Here is a 19979-nt window from a genome sequence, read left to right as displayed (position 1 = left end):
TCTCTATAAAAAATACAAAATTTAGCCAGGCATGGTGCACGTGCCCATAATCCCAACTACTTGGGGGGCTGAGGTGGGCAGATCACTTGAGCCCAGAAGTTGGGGCTGCAGTGAGTTTAGATCGTGAGGAAGGGAGGGAGGGAGGGAGGATTACAGAAATTATTCTGATTCTTTCTGCACAATATTCTTTCTGGCATAATCACGATTTCATCAAGGCTAATTGAACTGTTTTAGGCCCTGTGGACACATAACAGTCAAGAAAACAAAGTCCCTGTGTTCACACAGCTTACAGGATGGTGGGGAAAGAAAACAAAGGAAACGTTCCCTTGCCCAGGTCAGACCATTTGGCCTCAGTGTTTGGCTCACTCAGCTGGTTTTCTTGACTGTGCCAGCTCTTTCCAACATCAGTATGTCCACACTGCATTATCTACTCTTCCCTCAGACCTCCCTACCGTTCGTATTCCCTCGCTTCACTAAGGCTTCTATTCCTATCTCATCCTTTCAGAAATCTTCTCTAATCTTCCTAATACAGTCCTTTCTCCTCACAATTACTAACACATGTGGAACCTATGAAATCAACCTGGCTTTCAATTTAGCTGTAAGAAGAAACAGAATTTGGCAACATGGACACATCTACTTGCAAAGGACACTACAAATTTCCAGATGCTTAACTCAATTCAGACCACACACATAAAATGGCCCTGAACAAACAAAAAACAGCCCCCCCTCTCCTTCCCTTATTGTATTTTATTCTCCTTTTTCTTTTGAGACAGGGTCTCACTATGTTGCTGAGGGTGGAGGGCAATGGCACCACCACAGCTCACTGCAGCCTCAGCCTCCTGGGCTCAAGCGATCCTCCCACCTCAGCCTCCTGAATAGCTGGGACCACAGGTCTGCACCCATCATGTCCAGCCGATTTTTTTCTATTTTTTTGTAGAGACAGGGTTCCACCATATTGCCCAGGCTGCTCTTGAACTCCTGGGCTCAAGTGATCTACTCCCTTCAGCCTCCCACCAAACTGCTAGGATTGGTACAGGCATGAGTCACTGCGTCCTGGCATATTTTATTCTTTCTCCAAGCAACTACTGTAACTTGAAATGAATGTCACACTCTCTCTCCATCAAAGATAAACACATGTATTCACTGTTACTATATATATGTGTTTGTGTATGTTTGTTTTACATTGTTTATAGTCTGTTTCTCCTACTAGATTATAAACGCTACAATGGCAAGGGTTTTATATAATTTACCACCATCTCCCTGTGGCAGAAACTGCTTATCGGTACCAAATAACCCATTCTCCCCTTGTCCCTCTTACTTATAAAACCTCCAATTTTTAACTAAGCATCTGGATTTCCTAGTGTCCCTTGCAAATGGGTGTAGCTATGCTGCCAAATTATAGTAGATGGAATGTAATAGAAGTGCTGTGTACATAGGTTGTTCCTTTAAAGGGAAATGTGTACCCTTATCAGTGCTTCCCTCTTCCATGCTGTTTATTTTTTTTTTTTAAGTGAAAGCAAGTTTATTAAGAAAGTAAAGGAATAAACTATGGCTATTCCAGAGGCAGAGCAGCCCAAGGGCTGCTGGTTGCCAATTTTTATGTTTATTTCTTGATTACATGCTAATCAAGGAGTGGATTACTTATGAGTTTTCCAGGAAAAGGTTGGGCAGTTCTAGGAACTGAGGGCTCCTCCCCCTTTTTAGAGGATATACGGCATCTTCCTGATGTTGCCATGGCATTTGTAAACTGCCAGAGTGCTGGTGGGAGTGGAGCAGTGAGCATGACCAGGTCACTCTCATTGCCATGTTGGTTTTGGTGGATTTTAGCCGACTTCTTTACTGCAACATGTTTCATCAGCACTGTCTTCATGATCAGTTTCTTGTGCTGACCTCCTATCTCATCCCATGACTGAGAATGTCTAACCGTCTGGGAATGTAGCCCACTAGGTCTCAGCCTTATTTTACCGAGCCCCTATTCAAAATGGAGTCGCTGGCCGGGCGCGGTGGCTCAAGCCTGTAATCCCAGCACTTTGGGAGGCCAAGACGGGCGGATCATGAGGTCAGGGGATCGAGACCATCCTGGCTAACATGGTGAAACCCCGTCTCTACTAAAAAATACAAAAAACTAGCTGGGCGAGGTGGTGGGCGCCTGTAGTCCCAGCTACTCGGGAGGCTGAGGCAGGAGAATGGCATAAACCTGGGAGGCGGAGCTTGCAGTGAGCTGAGATCTGGCCACTGCACTCCAGCCCGGGCAGCAGAGCAAGACTCCATCTCAAAAAAAAAAAAATGGAGTCACTCTGTTTTAAATGCTTCTGACAGTTCCTCCCTCCCTTTAAGAGAACCCTTAATCCTAAGGGTTGCAGAGGGAGAAAGATTCATCTTCTGTAACTTCTTCATGCTTAACAGGGATGATGATATTCCTGCCTATTAGACCTCTTGCATTCAGAATAGACAGGACCTCAGTCTGAAAGCATCTGTATGGCGAGCACCATTTGTAACTCGAGTCCCAACAGAAGGTGGCATCAAAGTTAGCCTTTGGGTTGGGGGTTTCCTCAGTATTGACCCTTCTGTGGTTGCCAGAACGATGTTACCAGAAAGGGGTCCAGACCCAGATCCCAAGACAGGGTTCTTGGACCTAGCACAGGAAAGAATTCAGGGCGAGTCTATAAAGTGAAAGCAGGTTTATTCAGAATGTGAAGGAATGAAGAACGGTTACTCCATAGGCAGAGCAGCCTTCCATGCTGTTTAGTAAGCAAATGTGGTGGTAAGCCAACTTGAATCATGCAGACAAGGGCAAGCAAGACACAGGGGATGGCAGAGCAAGACAGAAAAAATTCTGCAGCTCTGATCACTTCACACAGCGAGTCCTGCTGACGGTCTGGACTCTACCTGCTGAAGCTCTGAAGCTGCTGTTTGTGGTGGGACATTCTAAGACGGCCGCATAGGAACAGCTCCACCTGCAGGTCCCGGCACGATCAACGCAGAGATGGATGACTTCTGCATTTCCAACTGAGGTACCCGGTTCACCTCCCTGGGACTAGTTGGCCAGTGGGTGCAGCCCACGGAGGGCGAGCTGAAGCAGGACAAGGCATCACCTCACCTGGGAAGCACAAGGGGTTGGAGGATTTCCCTTTCCTAGCCAAGGGAAGCCGTGACAGACCTCCTGGAAAAACGGAGCACTCCCACCCAATACTGTGCTTTTCCCAAGGTTTTAGCAAGCGGCAGACAAGGTGATTCTCTCCCGTGCCTGGCTCAGTGGGTCCCACGCCCACGGAGCCTTGCTCACTGCTAGCGTGGCAGTCTGCAAGGAGCAGGCCTGGCTGGGGGAGGGGCATCCGCCATTGCTGAGGTTTGAACAGGTAAACAAAGTGGCTGGGAGGCTCCAACTGGGCAGAGCTCAACAAGGCCTACTGCCCCTAAACTCCACCTCTGTGGGCAGGGCATAGCAGAACAAAAGGCAGCAGACAACTTCTGCAGACTTAAACGTCCCTGTCTGACAGCTCTGAAGAGAGCAGTGGTTCTCCCAGCATGACATTTGAGTGCTGAGAAAGGACAGACTGCCTCCTCAAGTGGGTCCCTGACCCTCGTGTAGCCTAACTGGGAGACACCTCCCAGTAGGGGCCAACAGACACGTCATATAGGCGGCTGCCCCTCTGGGACGAAGCTTCCAGAGGTAGGATCAGGCAGCAATATTTGCTGTTCTGCAGCCTCCACTAGTGATACCCAGGCAAACAGGGCCTGGAGTGGAACTCCAGCAAACTCCAACAGACCTACAGCTCAAGGACCTGTTAGAAGGAAAACTAACAAACAGAAAGGAACAGCATCAACATCAAAAAAAGAGGTCATGTACACCAAAACCCCATCTGTAGGTCACCAACATCAAAGACCAAAGGTAGATAAAACCACAAAGATGAGGAGAGGCCAGAGCAGAAAAGCTGAAAATTCTAAAAACCAGAGTGCCTCTTCTCCTCCAAAGGATCGCAGCTCCTCGCCAGCAACAGAACAAAGCTGGACGGAGAATGACTTTGACAAGTTGACAGAAGTAGGCTTCAGAAGGTTGGTTATACCTTCTCCGAGCTAAAGGAGGATGTTCGGACCCATTGCAAGGAAGCTAAAAACCTTGAAAAAAGATTAGACGAATGGCTAACTAGAATAAACAGTGTAGAGAAGACCTTAAGTGACCTGATGGAGCTGAAAACCATGGCATGAGAATTTCGTGACGCATGCATAAGCTTCAATAGCTGATTTGATCAAGTGGAAGAAAGGGTATCAGTGATTGAAGATCAAATTACTGAAATAAAGCGAGGAGACAAGGTTAGAGAAAAAAGAGTAAAAAGAAACAAACAAAGCCTCCAAGAAATATGAGACTATGTGAAAAGACCAAATCTACATTCGATTGGTGTACCTGAAAGTGATGGGGAGAATGGAATCGAGTTGGAAAACACTCTTCAGTATATTATCCAGGAGAACTTCTCCAACTTAGGAAGGCAGGCCAACATTCAATTTCAGGAAATACAGAGACCACTACATAGATACTCCTCGAGAAGAGCAACCCCAAAACACATCAACTGTCAGATTCACCAAGATTGAAATGAAGGAAAAAGTGTTAAAGGCAGCCAGAGAGAAAGGTCAAGTTACCCACAAAGGGAAGCCCATCAGACTAACAGCAGATCTCTCAGCAGAAACCCTACAAGCCAGAAGAGAGTGGGGGCCAATATTCAACATTCTTAAAGAAAAGAATTTTCAACCCAAAATTTTATATCCAGCCAAACTAAGCTTCATAAGTGAAGGAGAAATAAAATCCGTTACAGACAACCAAATGCTGAAATTTTGTCACCACCAGGCCTGCCCTACAAGAGCTCCTAAAGGAAGCACTAATGCATCAACTCACGAGCAAAATAACCAGCTAACGTCATAATGACAGGATCATATTCACACACAACAATCTTAACCCTAAATGTAAATGGGCTAAAGGCCCCAAATAAAAGACACAGACTGGCAAATTGGATAGAGTCAAGACCCATCAGTGTGCTGTATTCAGGAGACCTATCTCACGTGCAAAGACGCAAACGGGCTCAAAATAAAAGGATGGAGGAAGATCTACCAAGCAAATGGAAAGCCAAAAAAAAAAAAAAAAAAAAAAAAAAAAAACCCGGGGGTTGCAATCCTAGTCTCTGATAAAACAGACTTTAAACCAACAAAGATCAAAAGAGACAAAGAAGGCTATTACATAATGGTAAAGGGGTCACTTCAACAAGAAGAGCTGACTATCCTAAACAGATATGCACCCAATACAGGAGCACCCAGATTCATAAAGCAAGTCCTTAGAGACCTGCAAAGAGACTTAGACTCCCACACAATAATAATGGGAGAATTTAACACCCCACTGTCAATATTAGACAGATCAACGAGACAGAAGGTTAACAAGGATATCCAGGACCTGAACTCATCTCTGCAGCAAGCAGACCCAATAGACATCTACAGAACTGTCCACCCCAAGTCAACAGAATAGACATTCTTCTCAGCACCACATCGCACTTATTCCAAAATTGACCACATAGTTGGAAGTAAAGCACTCCTCAGCAAATGTAAAAGAACAGAAATCATAACAAACTGTCTCTCAGACCACAGCGCAATCAAATTAGAACTCAGGATTAAGAAACTCACTCAAAACTGCACAACTACATGGAAACTGAACAACCTGCTCCTAAATGACTGCTGGGTAAATAACGAAATGAAGGCAGAAATAAAGATGTTCTTTGAAACCAATGAGAACAAAGAAACAACGTACCAGAATCTCTGAGACACATTTAAAGCAGTGTGTAGAGAGAAATTTATAGCACAAAATGCCCACAAGAGGAAAGATCTAAAATTGACACCCTAACATCACAATTAAAAGAACTAGAGTAGCAAGAGCAAACACTTTCAAAAGCTAGCAGAAGGCCAGGAATAACTAAGATCAGAGCAGAACTGAAAGAGACAGAGACACAAAAAACCCTGCAAAAAAAAAATCAATGAATCCAGGAGCTGGTTTTTTGAAAAGATCAACAAAATTGATAGACCGCTAACAAGAATAAAGAAGAGAGAGAAGAATCAAATAGACGCAATAAAAAATGATCAAGGGGATATCACCACCAATCCCACAGAAATACAAACTACCATCAGAGAATACTATAAACACCTCTATGCAAATAAACTAGAAAATCTAGAAGAAATGGATACATTCCTGGACACATACACCCTCCCAAGACTAAACCAGCAAGAAGCTGAATCTCTGAATAGACCAACAACAGGCTCTGAAATTGCGGCAATAATTAATAGCCTATCAACCAAAAAAAGTCCAGGACTGGATGGATTCATAGCCAAATTCTACCAGAGGTACAAGGAGGAGCTGGTATCATTCCTTCTGAAACTATTCCAATCAACAGAAAAAGAGGGAATCCTCCCTAACTCATTTTATGAGGCCAACATCATCCTGATACCAAAGCCTGGCAGAGACACAACAAAAAAAGATAATTTTAGACCAACATCCCTGATGAACATTGATGCGAAAATCCTCAAAAAAATACTGGCAAACCGAATCCAGCAGCATAGCAAAAAGCTTATCCACTATGATCAAGTCAGCTTCATCTCTGGGATACAAGGCAGGTTCAACATATGCAAATCAATAAACATAATCCATCACATAAACAGAACCAATGACAAAAACCATATGATCATCTCAATAGATGCAGAAAAGGCCTTTGACAAAATTCAACAGCCCTTCATGCTAAAAACTCTCAATAAACTAGGTACAGATGGAATGTATCTCAAAATAATAAGAGCTATTTATGACAAACCCACAGCCAATATCACACTGAATGGGCAAAAACTGGAAGCATTCCCTTTGAAAACCAGCACAAGACAAGGATGCCCTCTCTCACCACTCCTATTCAACACAGTTTTGGAAGTTCTGGCCAGGGCAATCAGGCAAGACAAATTTATAAAGGGTAGTCAATTAGGAAATGAGGAAGTCAAATTGTCCCTGTTTGCAGATGACATGATCGTACATTTAGAAAACCCCATCATCTCAGCCCAAAATCTCCTTAAGCTGGTAAGCAACTTCAGCAAAGTCTTAGGATACAAAATTAATGTGCAAAAATCACAAGCATTCTATACACCATTAACAGACAAACAAAGAGCCAAATCATGAGTGAACTCCCATTCACAATTGCTTCAAAGAGAATAAAATACCTAGGAATCCAACTTACAAGGGATGTAAAGGACCTCTTCAAGGAGAACTACAAACCACTGCTCAGTGAAATAAAAGAGGACACAAACAAATGGAAGGACATACCATGCTCATGGATAGGAAGAATCAATACTGTGAAAATGGCCATACTGCCCAATGTAATTTATAGATTCAATGCCATCCCCATCAAGCTACCAACGACTTTCTTCACAGAATTGGAAAAAACTACTTTAATTCATATGGAACCAAAAAAGAGCCCGCATTGCCAAGACAATCCTAAGCAAAAAGAACAAAGCTGGAGGCATCACGCTACCTAACTTCAAACCATACGACAAGGCTACAGTAACCAAAACAGCATGGTACTGGTACCAAAACAGATTATATAGATCAGTGGAACAGAACAGAGCCCTCGGAAATAGCACCACACATCTACAACCATCTAATCTTTTGATAAACCTCACAAAAACAAGAAATGGGCCGGGCGCGGTGGCTCAAGCCTGTAATCCCAGCACTTTGGGAGGCCGAGACGAGCGGATCACGAGGTCAGGAGATCGAGACCATCCTGGCTAACACAGTGAAACCCCGTCTCTACTAAAAAAAAATACAAAAAACTAGCTGGGCGAGGTGGCGGCGCCTGTAGTCCCAGCTATTCGGGAGGCTGAGGCAGGAGAATGGCGTAAACCCGGGAGGCGGAGCTTGCAGTGAGCTGAGATCCGGCCACTGCACTCCAGCCCAGGCGACAGAGCGAGACTCCGTCTCAAAAAAAAAAAAAAAAAAAAAAACAAGAAATGGGGAAAGGATTCCCTTGAATAATAAAAGCATTCCATTTAATAAATGGTGCTGGGAAAACTGGCTAGCCATAGGTAGAAAGCTAAAACTAGACCCCTTCCTTACACCTTATACAAAAATTAATTCAAGATGGATTAAAGACTTAAATGTTAGACCTAAAACCATAAAAACATAGGCATGGACAAAGACTTCATGACTAAAACACCAATAGCAATGGCAGCAAAAGCCAAAATAGACAAATGGGATCTAATTAAACAAAAGAGCTTCTGCACAGCAAAAGAAACTACCATTAGGGTGAACAGGCAACCTACAGAATGGAAGAAAATTTTTTCAATCTACCCATCTGACAAAGGGCTAATACCCAGAATCTACAAAAAAACTAAAATGAATTTACAAGAAACAAAAACAAACAACCCCATCAAAAAGTGGGCAAAGGATATGAACAGACACTTCTCAAAAGAAGACATCTATGCAGCCAACAGACACATGAAAAAATGCTCATCATCACTGGTCATCAGAGGAACGCAAATCAAAACTACAATGAGATACCATCTCATGCCAGTTAGAATGGCGATCATTAAAAAGTCAGGAAACAACAGATGCTGGAGAGGATGTGGAGAAACAGGAACACTTTTACACTGTTGGTGGGAGTGTAAATTAGTTCAACCATTGTGGAAGACAGTGTGGTGATTCCTCAAGGATCTAGAACTAGAATTACCATTTGACCCAGCAATCCTATTACTGGGTATATACCCAAAGGATTATAAATCATGCTACTATAAAGACACATGTATACGTATGTTTACTGCAGCACTATTCACAATAGCGAATACTTGGAACCAACCCAAATGTCCATCAATGAGAGACTGCATTAAAAAATGTGGCACATATACACCATGGAATACTATGCAGCCATAAAAAAGGGATGAGTTCATGTCCTTTGCAGGGACATGGATGAAGCTGGAAACCATCATTCTGAGAAACTATTGCAAGGACAGAAAACCAAACACTGCCATGATCTCACTCATAGGTGGGTATTGAACAATGAGATCACTTGGACACAGGGCAGGGAACATCACACACTGGAGCCTGTCAGGGGCTGGGGGGCTGGGAGAGGGATAGCATTAGGAGAAATACCTAATATAGATGACGAGTTGATAGGGCAGCAAACCAACAAAGCATATGTATACCTATGGATCAAACCTGCACGTTGTGCACATATGCCCTAGAACTTAAAGTATAATTAAATAAACAAATACATAAATAAGCTACTGTTTGTTTTTTTCCCGGTCTCTCTCACATGCAGTCAAACCTTTACTCTCCATCACCTAAAACTAGATCCTGCAACACAAGGACTCAATAAATATGCATTGAGTGAACAAGTGAATTAATCAGTCTCTCTCATCTGGTTAGCATGAGCCAGAAAGAATCCTTGGACATGATCTACCTCTAGTTACACTAGTTTCTAAACCTGCAAAACTGTGGCTCACATTCACATCTAATATTGAGGAACAAACCTATGGGCCCTCCTTGGTCAGCCAAAGAGTATCCCTCTAATTTTTAACATTTATCTTTCTAAACTTCAATGACTTAATTTTGCATGTTATCTCCCTAATTTTTATAAAACTAATACATGTATCATTAACCATAATGAAATACCTGCTTTTGGAAGGGAATGTTTATTTCATTTAAAATCTTGCAGATGGTTAAGCATAATATTATCAGTGAAAAAAAAAAAGACTGCAGTAAACACAGGCCATGACATACAAGGCAAAAAAGGTGATATAACCTACAATTCAGGGGACAACATCAAAAGAGATTCCTATTTTCCCTTAATGAGCAAGCAGAAGAGTAACTGCTTCTTCACTCCAAAGTGACCAAATTAATCAAGCTTAGTTACTGCATCATGTCCTAGAGCAACTCAGAAGCTAATAAAAATAGAAAACATGCCAAAACAAACTAAGATCCTTTTCTGCCTTTCATCTTGCTGCTATTCTCTCTCTCAATGTCTGTATTATCACCAGAATACTAGGAAGAACAGGCAGCTGCCATGTTGAGACCATGAGGGAAAAATGAAGAAAACTGAGCAGGCATCTAACCTGACATCTTTGAAATTATGAACGAACACCAATAATTTCTTCAACTCTAAGCTTATTACTGACAAAAACCCATCACTGTTTCAACAAATTATCATCATTTGGGTTTTCGGTTCCATGCAGCCAAACCACTTTCATGGTTTTCTGATTCAGAAAATTGAAACTGGAGAGCACGCTGATATGGTTTGGACATTTGTCCCCTCCAAATCTCATACTGAAATGTAATCCCCAGTGTCAGGGGTGGGGCCTCATAGGTGGTGTCTGGGTCATGGGGGCGGACGCCTCGTGAATGGCTTGACCCCTTGCTCCTCATACCATGTGTTACACCGGCTTCCCCTTTGCCTTCTGCCATGACTGCAAGCTTCCTGAGGCCTCACCAGAAGCAGATGTCAGCACCATGTTTTCTATAGAGCCTGTAGAAACGTCAGTCAAAATAATATCTTTTTCTTTATAAATTGCCCAGTCTCAGGGATTCCTTTCTGGCAATGCAAGCAAACTAACACACAAGCTAACAATGAAATTCCTTCTCCTAAACACTTCATGTATGACAGTGTAAAAGTATATCGAAGGACAAATTTTTTAAAAATATAATCATAACATGTTCAAATGTACAGCTGATATACATCGGTGGTTTAAGAAATGGGGTCTCAGCTCGTGTCTGTAATCCCAGCACTTTGGGAACCAAGGCAGAAGGATCACTTGACACCAGGAATTTGAGACCAGCCTGGGGAACACAACAAGACCCCCCTCTCCACAAAATACTTTTTAAATTGGCCAGGTGTGGTGGTGGGTGTCTGTAGCCCTACGTATTTGGGAGGTTAGATCAATTGAGACCATGAATTGGAGACTGCAGTGAGCCATGATTCTGCCACTGCACTCCATCCCAGGTGACAGAATGAGAACCTGTCTCAAAAAAAAAAGAGAAAGAAAAGGGAAAGATAGGGTCTCACTATGTTGCCCAGGCTGGAGTGCAGTGGCTTTTCATAGGCACGATCATCACACACTACAGCCTCGAACTCCTGGACTCAATGGATCCTCCCACCTCGGCCTCCCAAGTAGTAGTTCGTGCCACCTGTTGGGCTTGATATACATTTTGCAGTTATTCTTTGGCCTACATGATCCTAATAGGTAAGACTTAACTGAAGGCCAAGCGCGGAAGGCCAGGCGCGGTGGCTCACGCCTGTAATCCCACACTGTGGGAAGCCGAGGTGGGCAGATCACGAGGTCAGGAGTTTAAGACCAGCCTGGCCAATATGGTGAAACCCTGTCTCTAAAATCAGCCAGGCATGGTGGCGCACACCTGTAGTCCCAGCTACTCAGGAGGCTGAGGCAGGAGAATTACTTGAACCCAGGAGGCGGAAGTTGCAGTGAGCTGAGATCGTGCCACTGCACTCCGGCGAGACTCCATCTCAAGGAAAAAAAAAAAAAAGACTTAACTGAAATTTAAGTGATTTACATCTATGGAAATGCTATTGTAACTCAAAAGAGCATTAACATGCTATTCAACACGAAAAGGCAAGCTGTGTGAACACCACAACAGACGAGTATCTAAAATCTTTACTAAACTCCTTCATTTAACATATAATGTGTTCCCCCTAATGCATGAGAACAGGTCCCAAGGATTATTAAAAAAAATTATCTTCCCTCTGCCCTCAGTAAGTCTGTAAGTTAGCGGACAACCAAGTAAACTTACTTTGGAAAGTGTTTCTTTGGGTTTAGTCATGATAAAACCAAGAAGAACTGAGGGTGAATGTGTTCTCCAATTAGAGACACTCTTTTCAAACACACTAGGATCCGCACAGAAATATTTAGGCAAAAGATACCTATCAACAATTTACAAATGGCTAACAAATCACACACACTATTCTCAGTAGTAGTCAAAGATACACGAACAAGTGAGATATTTTAAAAAGCTATCAAAACGGCAAAGATTCTAAAATGACACCACACAAGGGTAATAAAAGGATTTCATCAAACAATCTCATATACTGCTGGTAGAAACATATTTCATATCTTGCTGGTAGAAATATATTTCATATATTGCAGGTAGAAATATAAATCAATGTAACCTTTAGGCATATCATGTAGATATACTTATTATAATGCCAATTCCCTATACACGGACCATGTTTTTTTGCTCTTATAAAAATAAAAAATGTCACTGAAGGCCAGGTGCAGTGGCTCACACCTATAATCCAAACACTTTGGGAGGCCGAGGCGGGAGGATTGCTTGAACCCAGGCATTCGAGACCAGCATGGGCAACACAGTGAGACCCTGTCTCTACTAAAAATATTTTTTTTAATTAGCTGAGTGTGGTGGCACATGCCTGTAGCCCTAGCTACTAGGGAGGCTGAGGTGGGAGGATCCCTTGAGTCCAAGAGTTCAAGGCTGAAGTGAGCTATGATTGTGTCACTGCAGTCCAGCCTGGATGACACAGCGAGACCCTGCCTCTAAAACAAGTAATTTTTTTTTAAAAGGCATTGAAAATGCAAAAGCATTCCTAGTTAAGGCACTGACTCTCCAACAACTTACTGTTTCAAAGCTGCCTTTATGCATCAAATCAATGGGTGGCCGGAATAGATCTGCAAGGGTAGTTAATTTCTTATCGATAGCTCCTCCATTTCTTAATTCTTGTTCTTGCCGAACTATAACACAGAAGGATGAAAAAGTTTCAGTTAGCCATAAAATAATCACGAATCACATTAAAAAATAAAAACTTCTGTCAATTGAAGGAATTGCTGTCAATAGGCTTGACCTCAAATACAAAGATCTAATATTGACTCTGAAAAAAAAAAATGCAAAGGGAGACAAGAGGAATCTTAAGACTTGGTGGAATTCCCTATTCCAAGGATACAAAGAAAATTAACTGAAAATAGTCACATAATCAAAGTAACTTCTTCACATATTCAGAAACTAATTAACATGGGAGAGGCTGAGTGCAGTGGCTCATGCCTATAATTCTAGGGGTGGCCAGGGTGGGCAGATCACCTGAGGTCAGGAGTTTGAGATCAGCCTGGCTAACACAGTGAAACCCCGTCTCAACTAAAAGTACAAAAACAAACAAACAAACAAACAAAAAACAGCCATGCGAGGTGGAGCACACCTGTAGTCCCAGCTACTCAGGAGGCTGAGGCAGGAGGATGGCCTGAACCCTGGAGGCAGAGGTTGCAGTGAGCAGAGATCGCGCCACTGCACTCCAGCCTGGGCAACAGAGCGAGACTCCATCTCAAAAAAACAAAACAAAACAAAAAGCATAGGGGAAAACTTTCATCCACATTTATCTAGTTCTGAAAGCAATGTAAATTCATCTGCTGTTTTTTTTTTTTTTTTTTTTTGAGACAGAGTCTCGCTCTGTCGCCCAGGCTGGAGTGCAGTGGCGCGATCTCAGCTCACTGCAAGCTCCGCCTCTCGGGTTCATGCCATTCTCCTGCCTCAGCCTCCCGAGTAGCTGGGATTACAGGCGCCCGCCACCTCGCCCGGCTAGTTTTTTGTATTTTTTTAGTAGAGACGGGGGTATCACCGTGTTAGCCAGGATGGTCTCGATCTCCTGACCTCGTGATCCGCCTGTCTCGGCCTCCCAAAGTGCTGGGATGACAGGCTTGAGCCACCGCGCCCAGCCTCATCTGCTGTTTTTAGCTATGTTCTCAATCTTTAAAGACTCTGGGCCAGCCACGGTGGCTAACGCCTGTAATCCCAACACTATGGGAGGCTGAGACGTGTGGATCACCTGAGGTCAGGAGTGCAAGACCAGCCTGGGCAACATGGTGAAACCTCGTCTCTACTAAAAATACAAAAATTAGCCAGGCGTGGTGGCACAAGCCTGTAGTCCCAGCTACTCGGGAGACTGAGGGTAGATAATCGTTTGAACCTGGGAGGTAAAGGTTGCAGTGAGCTGAGATTGCACTACTACACTCCACCCTGGGTGATACAGCGAGCCTCCATCTTAAAAATAAATAAAAATAATAATAAAAAGATTCTAACAGTAGAGATGATGACCACTGTTGTCACCTTCCACTGGGAGGACACAGGATTCCCCAGATGACTTGAGTCAGTTCAGGTTCCCCATTAATTCTCTCCAAAGTTACAAGACCTATTTGTGCCTCAATGAACTCATTATAAATAAACCACAAAATCAAGCATGGTCCAAGGGTTTCTCATATATCCTCTTAACATAACTGTCCAGGCCGGGTGCGGTGGCTCAAGCCTGTAATCCCAGCACTTTGGGAGGCCGAGACGGGCGGATCACAAGGTCAGGAGATCGAGACCATCCTGGCTAACCCGGTGAAACCCCGTCTCTACTAAAAAATACAAAAAAACTAGCCAGGCGAGGTGGCGGGCGCCTGTAGTCCCAGCTACTCGGGAGGCTGAGGCAGGAGAATGGTGTAAACCCAGGAGGCAGAGCTTGCAGTGAGCTGAGATCCGGCCACTGCACTCCAGCCTGGGCGACAGAGCGAGACTCCGTCTCAAAAAAAAAAACATAACTGTCCTTTCTCTAGGATTCCATTGCTAAATCAATACTAGATCCTCTAAAAGTATAAGACCAAGATTCTCATTCTAACTTACACACAAAAATATTTCAAACAACTGTAACCAAAATATTAATAGGCTGCTCTGGGAGGTATGGCTTTTTCTCTTATTTTTCAATCTCTTACAATAACCATTTTCATTATATAGTCCTTTCATTGACAGAAATCAGGATCCTGAGGGAAATCAGTTTATTATAGTAAGCATTTTAAGTATTTATTCACAAATGAATTAAGTTTATCAGTTACCAGATTTCCTACATTATCTCCATCTCCTTTACTATTTTTCTATAACCAAATAGGTTAGAATTTGGAACAGTTCAGCTCAGGGGAGAGTTAATCACATCCTGGATCCATAATTTCACTTTTTAAATAAGGTGAAAACTTAAAGTAATTGGGCCTAACAGCAATCATCTTTTTCTTTTTAATAGGAAGAGAAGAGGGAGATGATAAACTGGTCCATAGATACCTACTAGTTTCAGTCTGAAAATCCCGGAAACCATCAAAAATTGAACGTGCAGGCCGTCGTCTTTTAGGAGCTTTAAGAGAGAAAAAACAGAATTGAAAAATTTAAAAATTAATTTTGAAACTTAATTCTAAAAATGTCCTCATCTAAAAGTATTTTTTTAAAATAAAAAATATGAAACCCTTCACGAACTGCAAGTCACCCTTGCGCAGGGGCCGTGCTAATCTCTGTATCATGCTAATCTCTGTCTCGTACATGTACAATTTTAGTACATGTGCTGCCGAAGCGAGCAGTATTTCTTGCTTTAAAACACTCAGATTCATAATGGTGCCTTCCCTCAAAAAATAAAAAAGTTTAAAAACTTTCAAATCATTCATGTATAATTAATCTGAACATCTTCCATTCAGTCACCTTGTATTACAAACGAAAAAATTCAGGCCCAGTTAAAAGAGACTTGATGAAACTTGTGTAAAAAGTTTACTATTGGCTGGGCATGGGGGCTCATGCCTGTAATCCCAGTACTTTGGGAGGCCAAGGCGGGTGGATCACCTGAGGTCAGGAGTTTGAGACCAGCCTGACCAACATGGTGAGCCCACCTCTACTAAATACAAAAAATTAGCCAGGCGTGGTGGCACATGCCTGTAATCCCAGCGACTGCCTGTAATCCCAGGCTGAGGCAGGAGAATCACTGGAACGTTGGAGACAGAGGTTGCAGTAAGTCAACACTGTGCCACTGCACTCCAGCCTGGGCAACAAGAACGAAACTCCATCTCAAAAAAAAAAAAACTTTACTATCCTGGCCAGGCACTGTAGCTCATGCCTCCTGTAATCCTAGCACTTTGGGAAGCCAAGGCGGGTGCATCACCTGAAGTCGAGTTCGAGACCAGCCTAACCAACATGGTGAAACCCTGTCTCTACTAAAAATACAAAAAAACTAGCGGGGTGTTGTGGCATGCACCTGTAATCCCAGCTACTTAGAAGGCTGAGGCAGGAGAATCACTTGAATCTGGGAGGCAGAGGTTGCAGTGAGCCGAGATCACGCCACTGTACTCCAGCCTGGGCAAGAACAGTGAAATTCCGTCTCAAAAACAAAAAAGTTTACTATCTTAATATCCAAGTGGTGACATCAGAAAGAAAGAAGATTTTGAGGACACCGCCACGTAGAGATGAAGCCACACACACGCTGCAGATATCCAATTCAGGTTACAGCCTTCGGGATCCGACTGCCCTGTTGTTCAGGTTACAGCCTTCAATCTCCGACTGCCCTGCTGTATACAGTAACTCCACACTCTAAACCATAAGACTGAACGACTGTTTCTTAGGGATTGGATACAGTAATTTGACACTCTAAACCATAAGACTTAAGGACTGTGTCTTAGGGATTGGACATACGCGCAGAACCGTCAAGACAAAAAACATTTTTAATTTTGGAAACTTATTTTCACAGGTACACAATGGAAGCAAACAGATCGACCTAAGGTATTCTACTACCCCTGTAGACTGTCTATTACCCAGTCTTTAAATAAAGGCTTTTCATGATTCCCTCAATATGGGTAAGTTATTAAGTTGGCTTATGACAAGGCTGGCCAGCATGTAACCAGAATAATTCTCTGTTGAGAAATGATTAGTATCAAGATTAGACAGAGACTATAGAAACTCCTAACCCGTGTCAAAACATACTTCCCAATAACTCGTGTTTGTGATTACACAGGATAATTATTCACATCCAACACTACCGAGTAAAAGGCAAAACAGAGCAACAAAAAAATGCCGAACATATTAAAAACTTCATTTTTATTTAAAACATATTCATATGCATATGATTCCTGTGTATATGTGTATCAGTATTTATGTTAAACAATCACATTACCATCTCTGGGAAAAGAGATTTTGTAATACACTATCATGTTTTATTTTTTACTTTTTGAGACAGTGTCTCGCTCTGTTGCCCAGGCTGGATTGCAGTGGTGTGATCATGGCTCACTGCAGACTCCAACCTCCTAGGCTCAAGCCATCCTCCTGCCTTAGCCTCCCAAGTAGATGGGACTACAAGTGTGCAGCACCACATTCAGTTTTGTTTTGTTTTGTTTTGTTTTTTAAGAGACAGGTATGTCACTACGTTGCCCAGGCTAGTTTGGAACTCTTGGGCTCAAGGAATCCTCCCCCCTAAGCCTCCCAAAGTGCTGGGATAACAAGCATGAGCTACCACGCCTAGCCTGAATTAATTAATTAGTTAATTAATTAACTTATTGTGACAGAGTCTCACTCCGTTGCCCAGGCTGGAGTGCAGTGGCATGATCTCAGCTCACTGTGACCTCCGCCTCCCAGGTTCAAGGGATTCTCCTGCCTCAGCCTCCCTAGTAGCTGGGACAACAGGTGTGTGCCACCACGCCAGGCTAATTTTTGTATTTTCAGTAGAGAGGGGGTTTCATCACCATGTTGGCCAGGCTGGTCTCCAACTCCTGATCGCAAGTGATCCACCTGCCTCGGCACTAAAAGTGCTGAAATTATAGGAGTGAGCCACCGAGCCTGGCCTGAATTTTATTTTTAATTTAAATATTGCACTCTGCATCCCTCTCTACCTTCCTCCCTCCCTCCTTTCTTCATTTCTATTCAAGAAAAAGCAAGAAATGTCACACTTTTCAATCTTGGAACTATTTTTGATCAAGAGCTCCTATTTCAAATGTATATGGCTTCTAACAGGAATAACAGAACCTGCCAAAGAATGCCTCTAAAACTAGTTATCTGGCCCTGGTGCAGAGACATGCACCTATAGTCCCAGCTGCCCAGGTGGCTGATGTGAGAGGATCGCCTGAGCCAAGGAGTTCGAGTGCAGTCTGTGCAACATACTGAGGCCCTGTCTCTTTAAAAAAAAAAAAAAAAATTAATTAATTTAAAAAAAACTGGATATCTGATACTTTTTAGCTCTAACAATTAAGAAACTGGCTGGAGGCTCAGCGGCGCTGTGGCTCACGCCTGTAATTCCAGCCCTTTGGGAGGCCGAGGCGGGCAGATCACCAGGTAGGGAGTTTGAGATGGTGAAACTCCGTCTCTATTAAAAAAACAGAAAAAATTAGCTGGGCGTGGTGGTGGGCGCCTGTAGTTCCAGGTACTGGGGAGGCTGACACAGGAGAATGGCGTGAACCTGGGAGGCAGAGCTTGCAGTGAGCCAAGATCACGTTACGGCACTCCAGCCTGGGCCACAGAGCAAGACTCTGTCAAAAAAAAAAAAAAGAAAAGAAAAAAAAAAAAAAAAAAAAAGAAAAGAAAAAAAAAAAAAAAAAAAAAGAGAAAGAAAGAAAGAAAGAAAGAAAGAAAGAAAGAAAGAAAGAAAGAAAGAAAGAAAGAAAGAAAGAAAGAAAGAAAAGAGAGAAAGAAGGAAGGAAGGAAGGAAGGAAGGAAGGAAGGAAGGAAGGAAGGAAGGAAGGAAGGAAGGAAGGAAGGAAGGAAGGAAGGAAAGAAAGAAAGAAAGAAAGAAAGAAAGAAAGAAAGAAAGAAAGAAAGAAAGAAAGAAAGAAAGAAACAAACAAACCAAGGATATCTTAGAATAAGAATAGTTGCCTAAGAAAGTATATTATTTTAGGAAGGTAGCACATAAAAGGTAATTTTCTTCTACCTTTAAACTGCCAAAGGTAGGTTAGTCAATATTCCACATTATTTCACATCACCTTTCCAACCTCCCCCTTCTCTATAAGGCACCAATCTGGGTATACTCACTAGTTCCTCTTATTGCTATCCTTCTACCCAATTTATTTTACTTCTTGGGCTAATATCCCTCTTCCCATTTGTCTTCCATTCGTTTACCCTATTTGTAAGCAAAAACCTCTCCTCAGACCACACCACCTCTAGCCCTAGGCCTATTACTGTTACCTGCCTTTTCAATGTGGTCTCCTGGCTCTTCTAAGCCATCTGCCACAAGCAAACATCAGTCCTCTGTCCTCACTCTACTGCCCACATAACAGAAGTACTGGTCACTGAAGACAAAGAGACTAAGCTATAAAGAGCTAAAAGAGATTCAGAAGGAGCTTCAAAGTCAGCATAGGGGAGGGACAGCTGGAGAGTGGCACTGTTTTACATGTCCACATAGCTGTTCATATCTGGCTTCAGAGAAGGCATCTGGATCTTCAGATCTGCTTCTGCATTCCTTTAGATCTGCTGCTATTCTTTCAGTTCAAGTACAGAAAGAAAATTAAAATGTACTCTCATGCAGACATGCAGTTGTAAAAGGGAGGAGTGGGCTTTTTGTTTTAAAAGATGGGGGTCTCACTATGTTGCCCAAGCTGAAGGGCAGTGGCTATTCAAAGGCACAATTCCACTACTGATCTGCACCTGCTCCGTTTCCTCTTCCTCAGGTCATCTGGTGGTCCTCCACTGCCAGCAGGTCACCACCATATTGATTCCGAACTTAGTGCAGACACCCAATCAACATAGGGCCCTACAGTCAAGAGCTCCTGGGGCTCAAGCCATACTCCCACCTCAGCCTCCAGCGTAGCTGAGACTACATGCCTGTGCCCCCATACCCAGCAGTGAGGAGTGTTTTACAGTCTTAGATGATTGTGGATATTCTTCTTTAATAGTACACTAATACTTAACCAATGGTAGTTTCTTAGAGGACAGCTGCAAAGTGGAATCTGAAATCTTATCAATGAGCTTTTCATACTGTTTGATTATAACCCACTGTACTATGTGGTAGGCAGTCTCTAAGACAGCCCCCGATTTTCCCTGTCTCCCAGTATTCGTACCCTGTGTGTGAAGACCTTGAGTACAGGCAGGATTGAACAGAATGTAGCAGACTGATGGGATTTCACTTCCAGATTACGTTACAAAAAGGGAATGGCTTCCATCTTGGGCTGCCCTCTCAGGCTCTCATTTG

The 19979-nt window shown here is 42.9% G+C and overlaps 1 protein-coding gene and 1 non-coding gene across 2 annotated transcripts in view; both read right to left on the bottom strand.

The window, feature by feature from the left end:
* Nucleotides 1-19979, bottom strand: part of UBXN7 (UBX domain protein 7) — a 77840-nt gene that overhangs the window by 22940 nt on the left and 34921 nt on the right. The window contains exons 4-5 of the mRNA XM_008009659.3: nt 15114-15179; nt 12650-12762 (exon numbers count right to left, since the gene is read on the bottom strand). Of these exons, the coding sequence (XP_008007850.3) occupies nt 12650-12762; nt 15114-15179 (179 nt within the window). The remainder of the gene's footprint in view (nt 1-12649; nt 12763-15113; nt 15180-19979) is intronic.
* Nucleotides 15275-15379, bottom strand: LOC119626029 (U6 spliceosomal RNA). Its single transcript, XR_005242228.2, has one exon. It is a non-coding gene; the product is annotated as a U6 spliceosomal RNA (small nuclear RNA).

This window comes from Chlorocebus sabaeus, chromosome 15 (genome assembly GCF_047675955.1).
Source record: "Chlorocebus sabaeus isolate Y175 chromosome 15, mChlSab1.0.hap1, whole genome shotgun sequence".
NCBI lineage: Eukaryota > Metazoa > Chordata > Mammalia > Primates > Cercopithecidae > Chlorocebus > Chlorocebus sabaeus.
The sequence above is the reverse complement of the archived record's forward strand: the minus strand, read 5'-3'. Positions and strand labels throughout refer to the sequence as shown.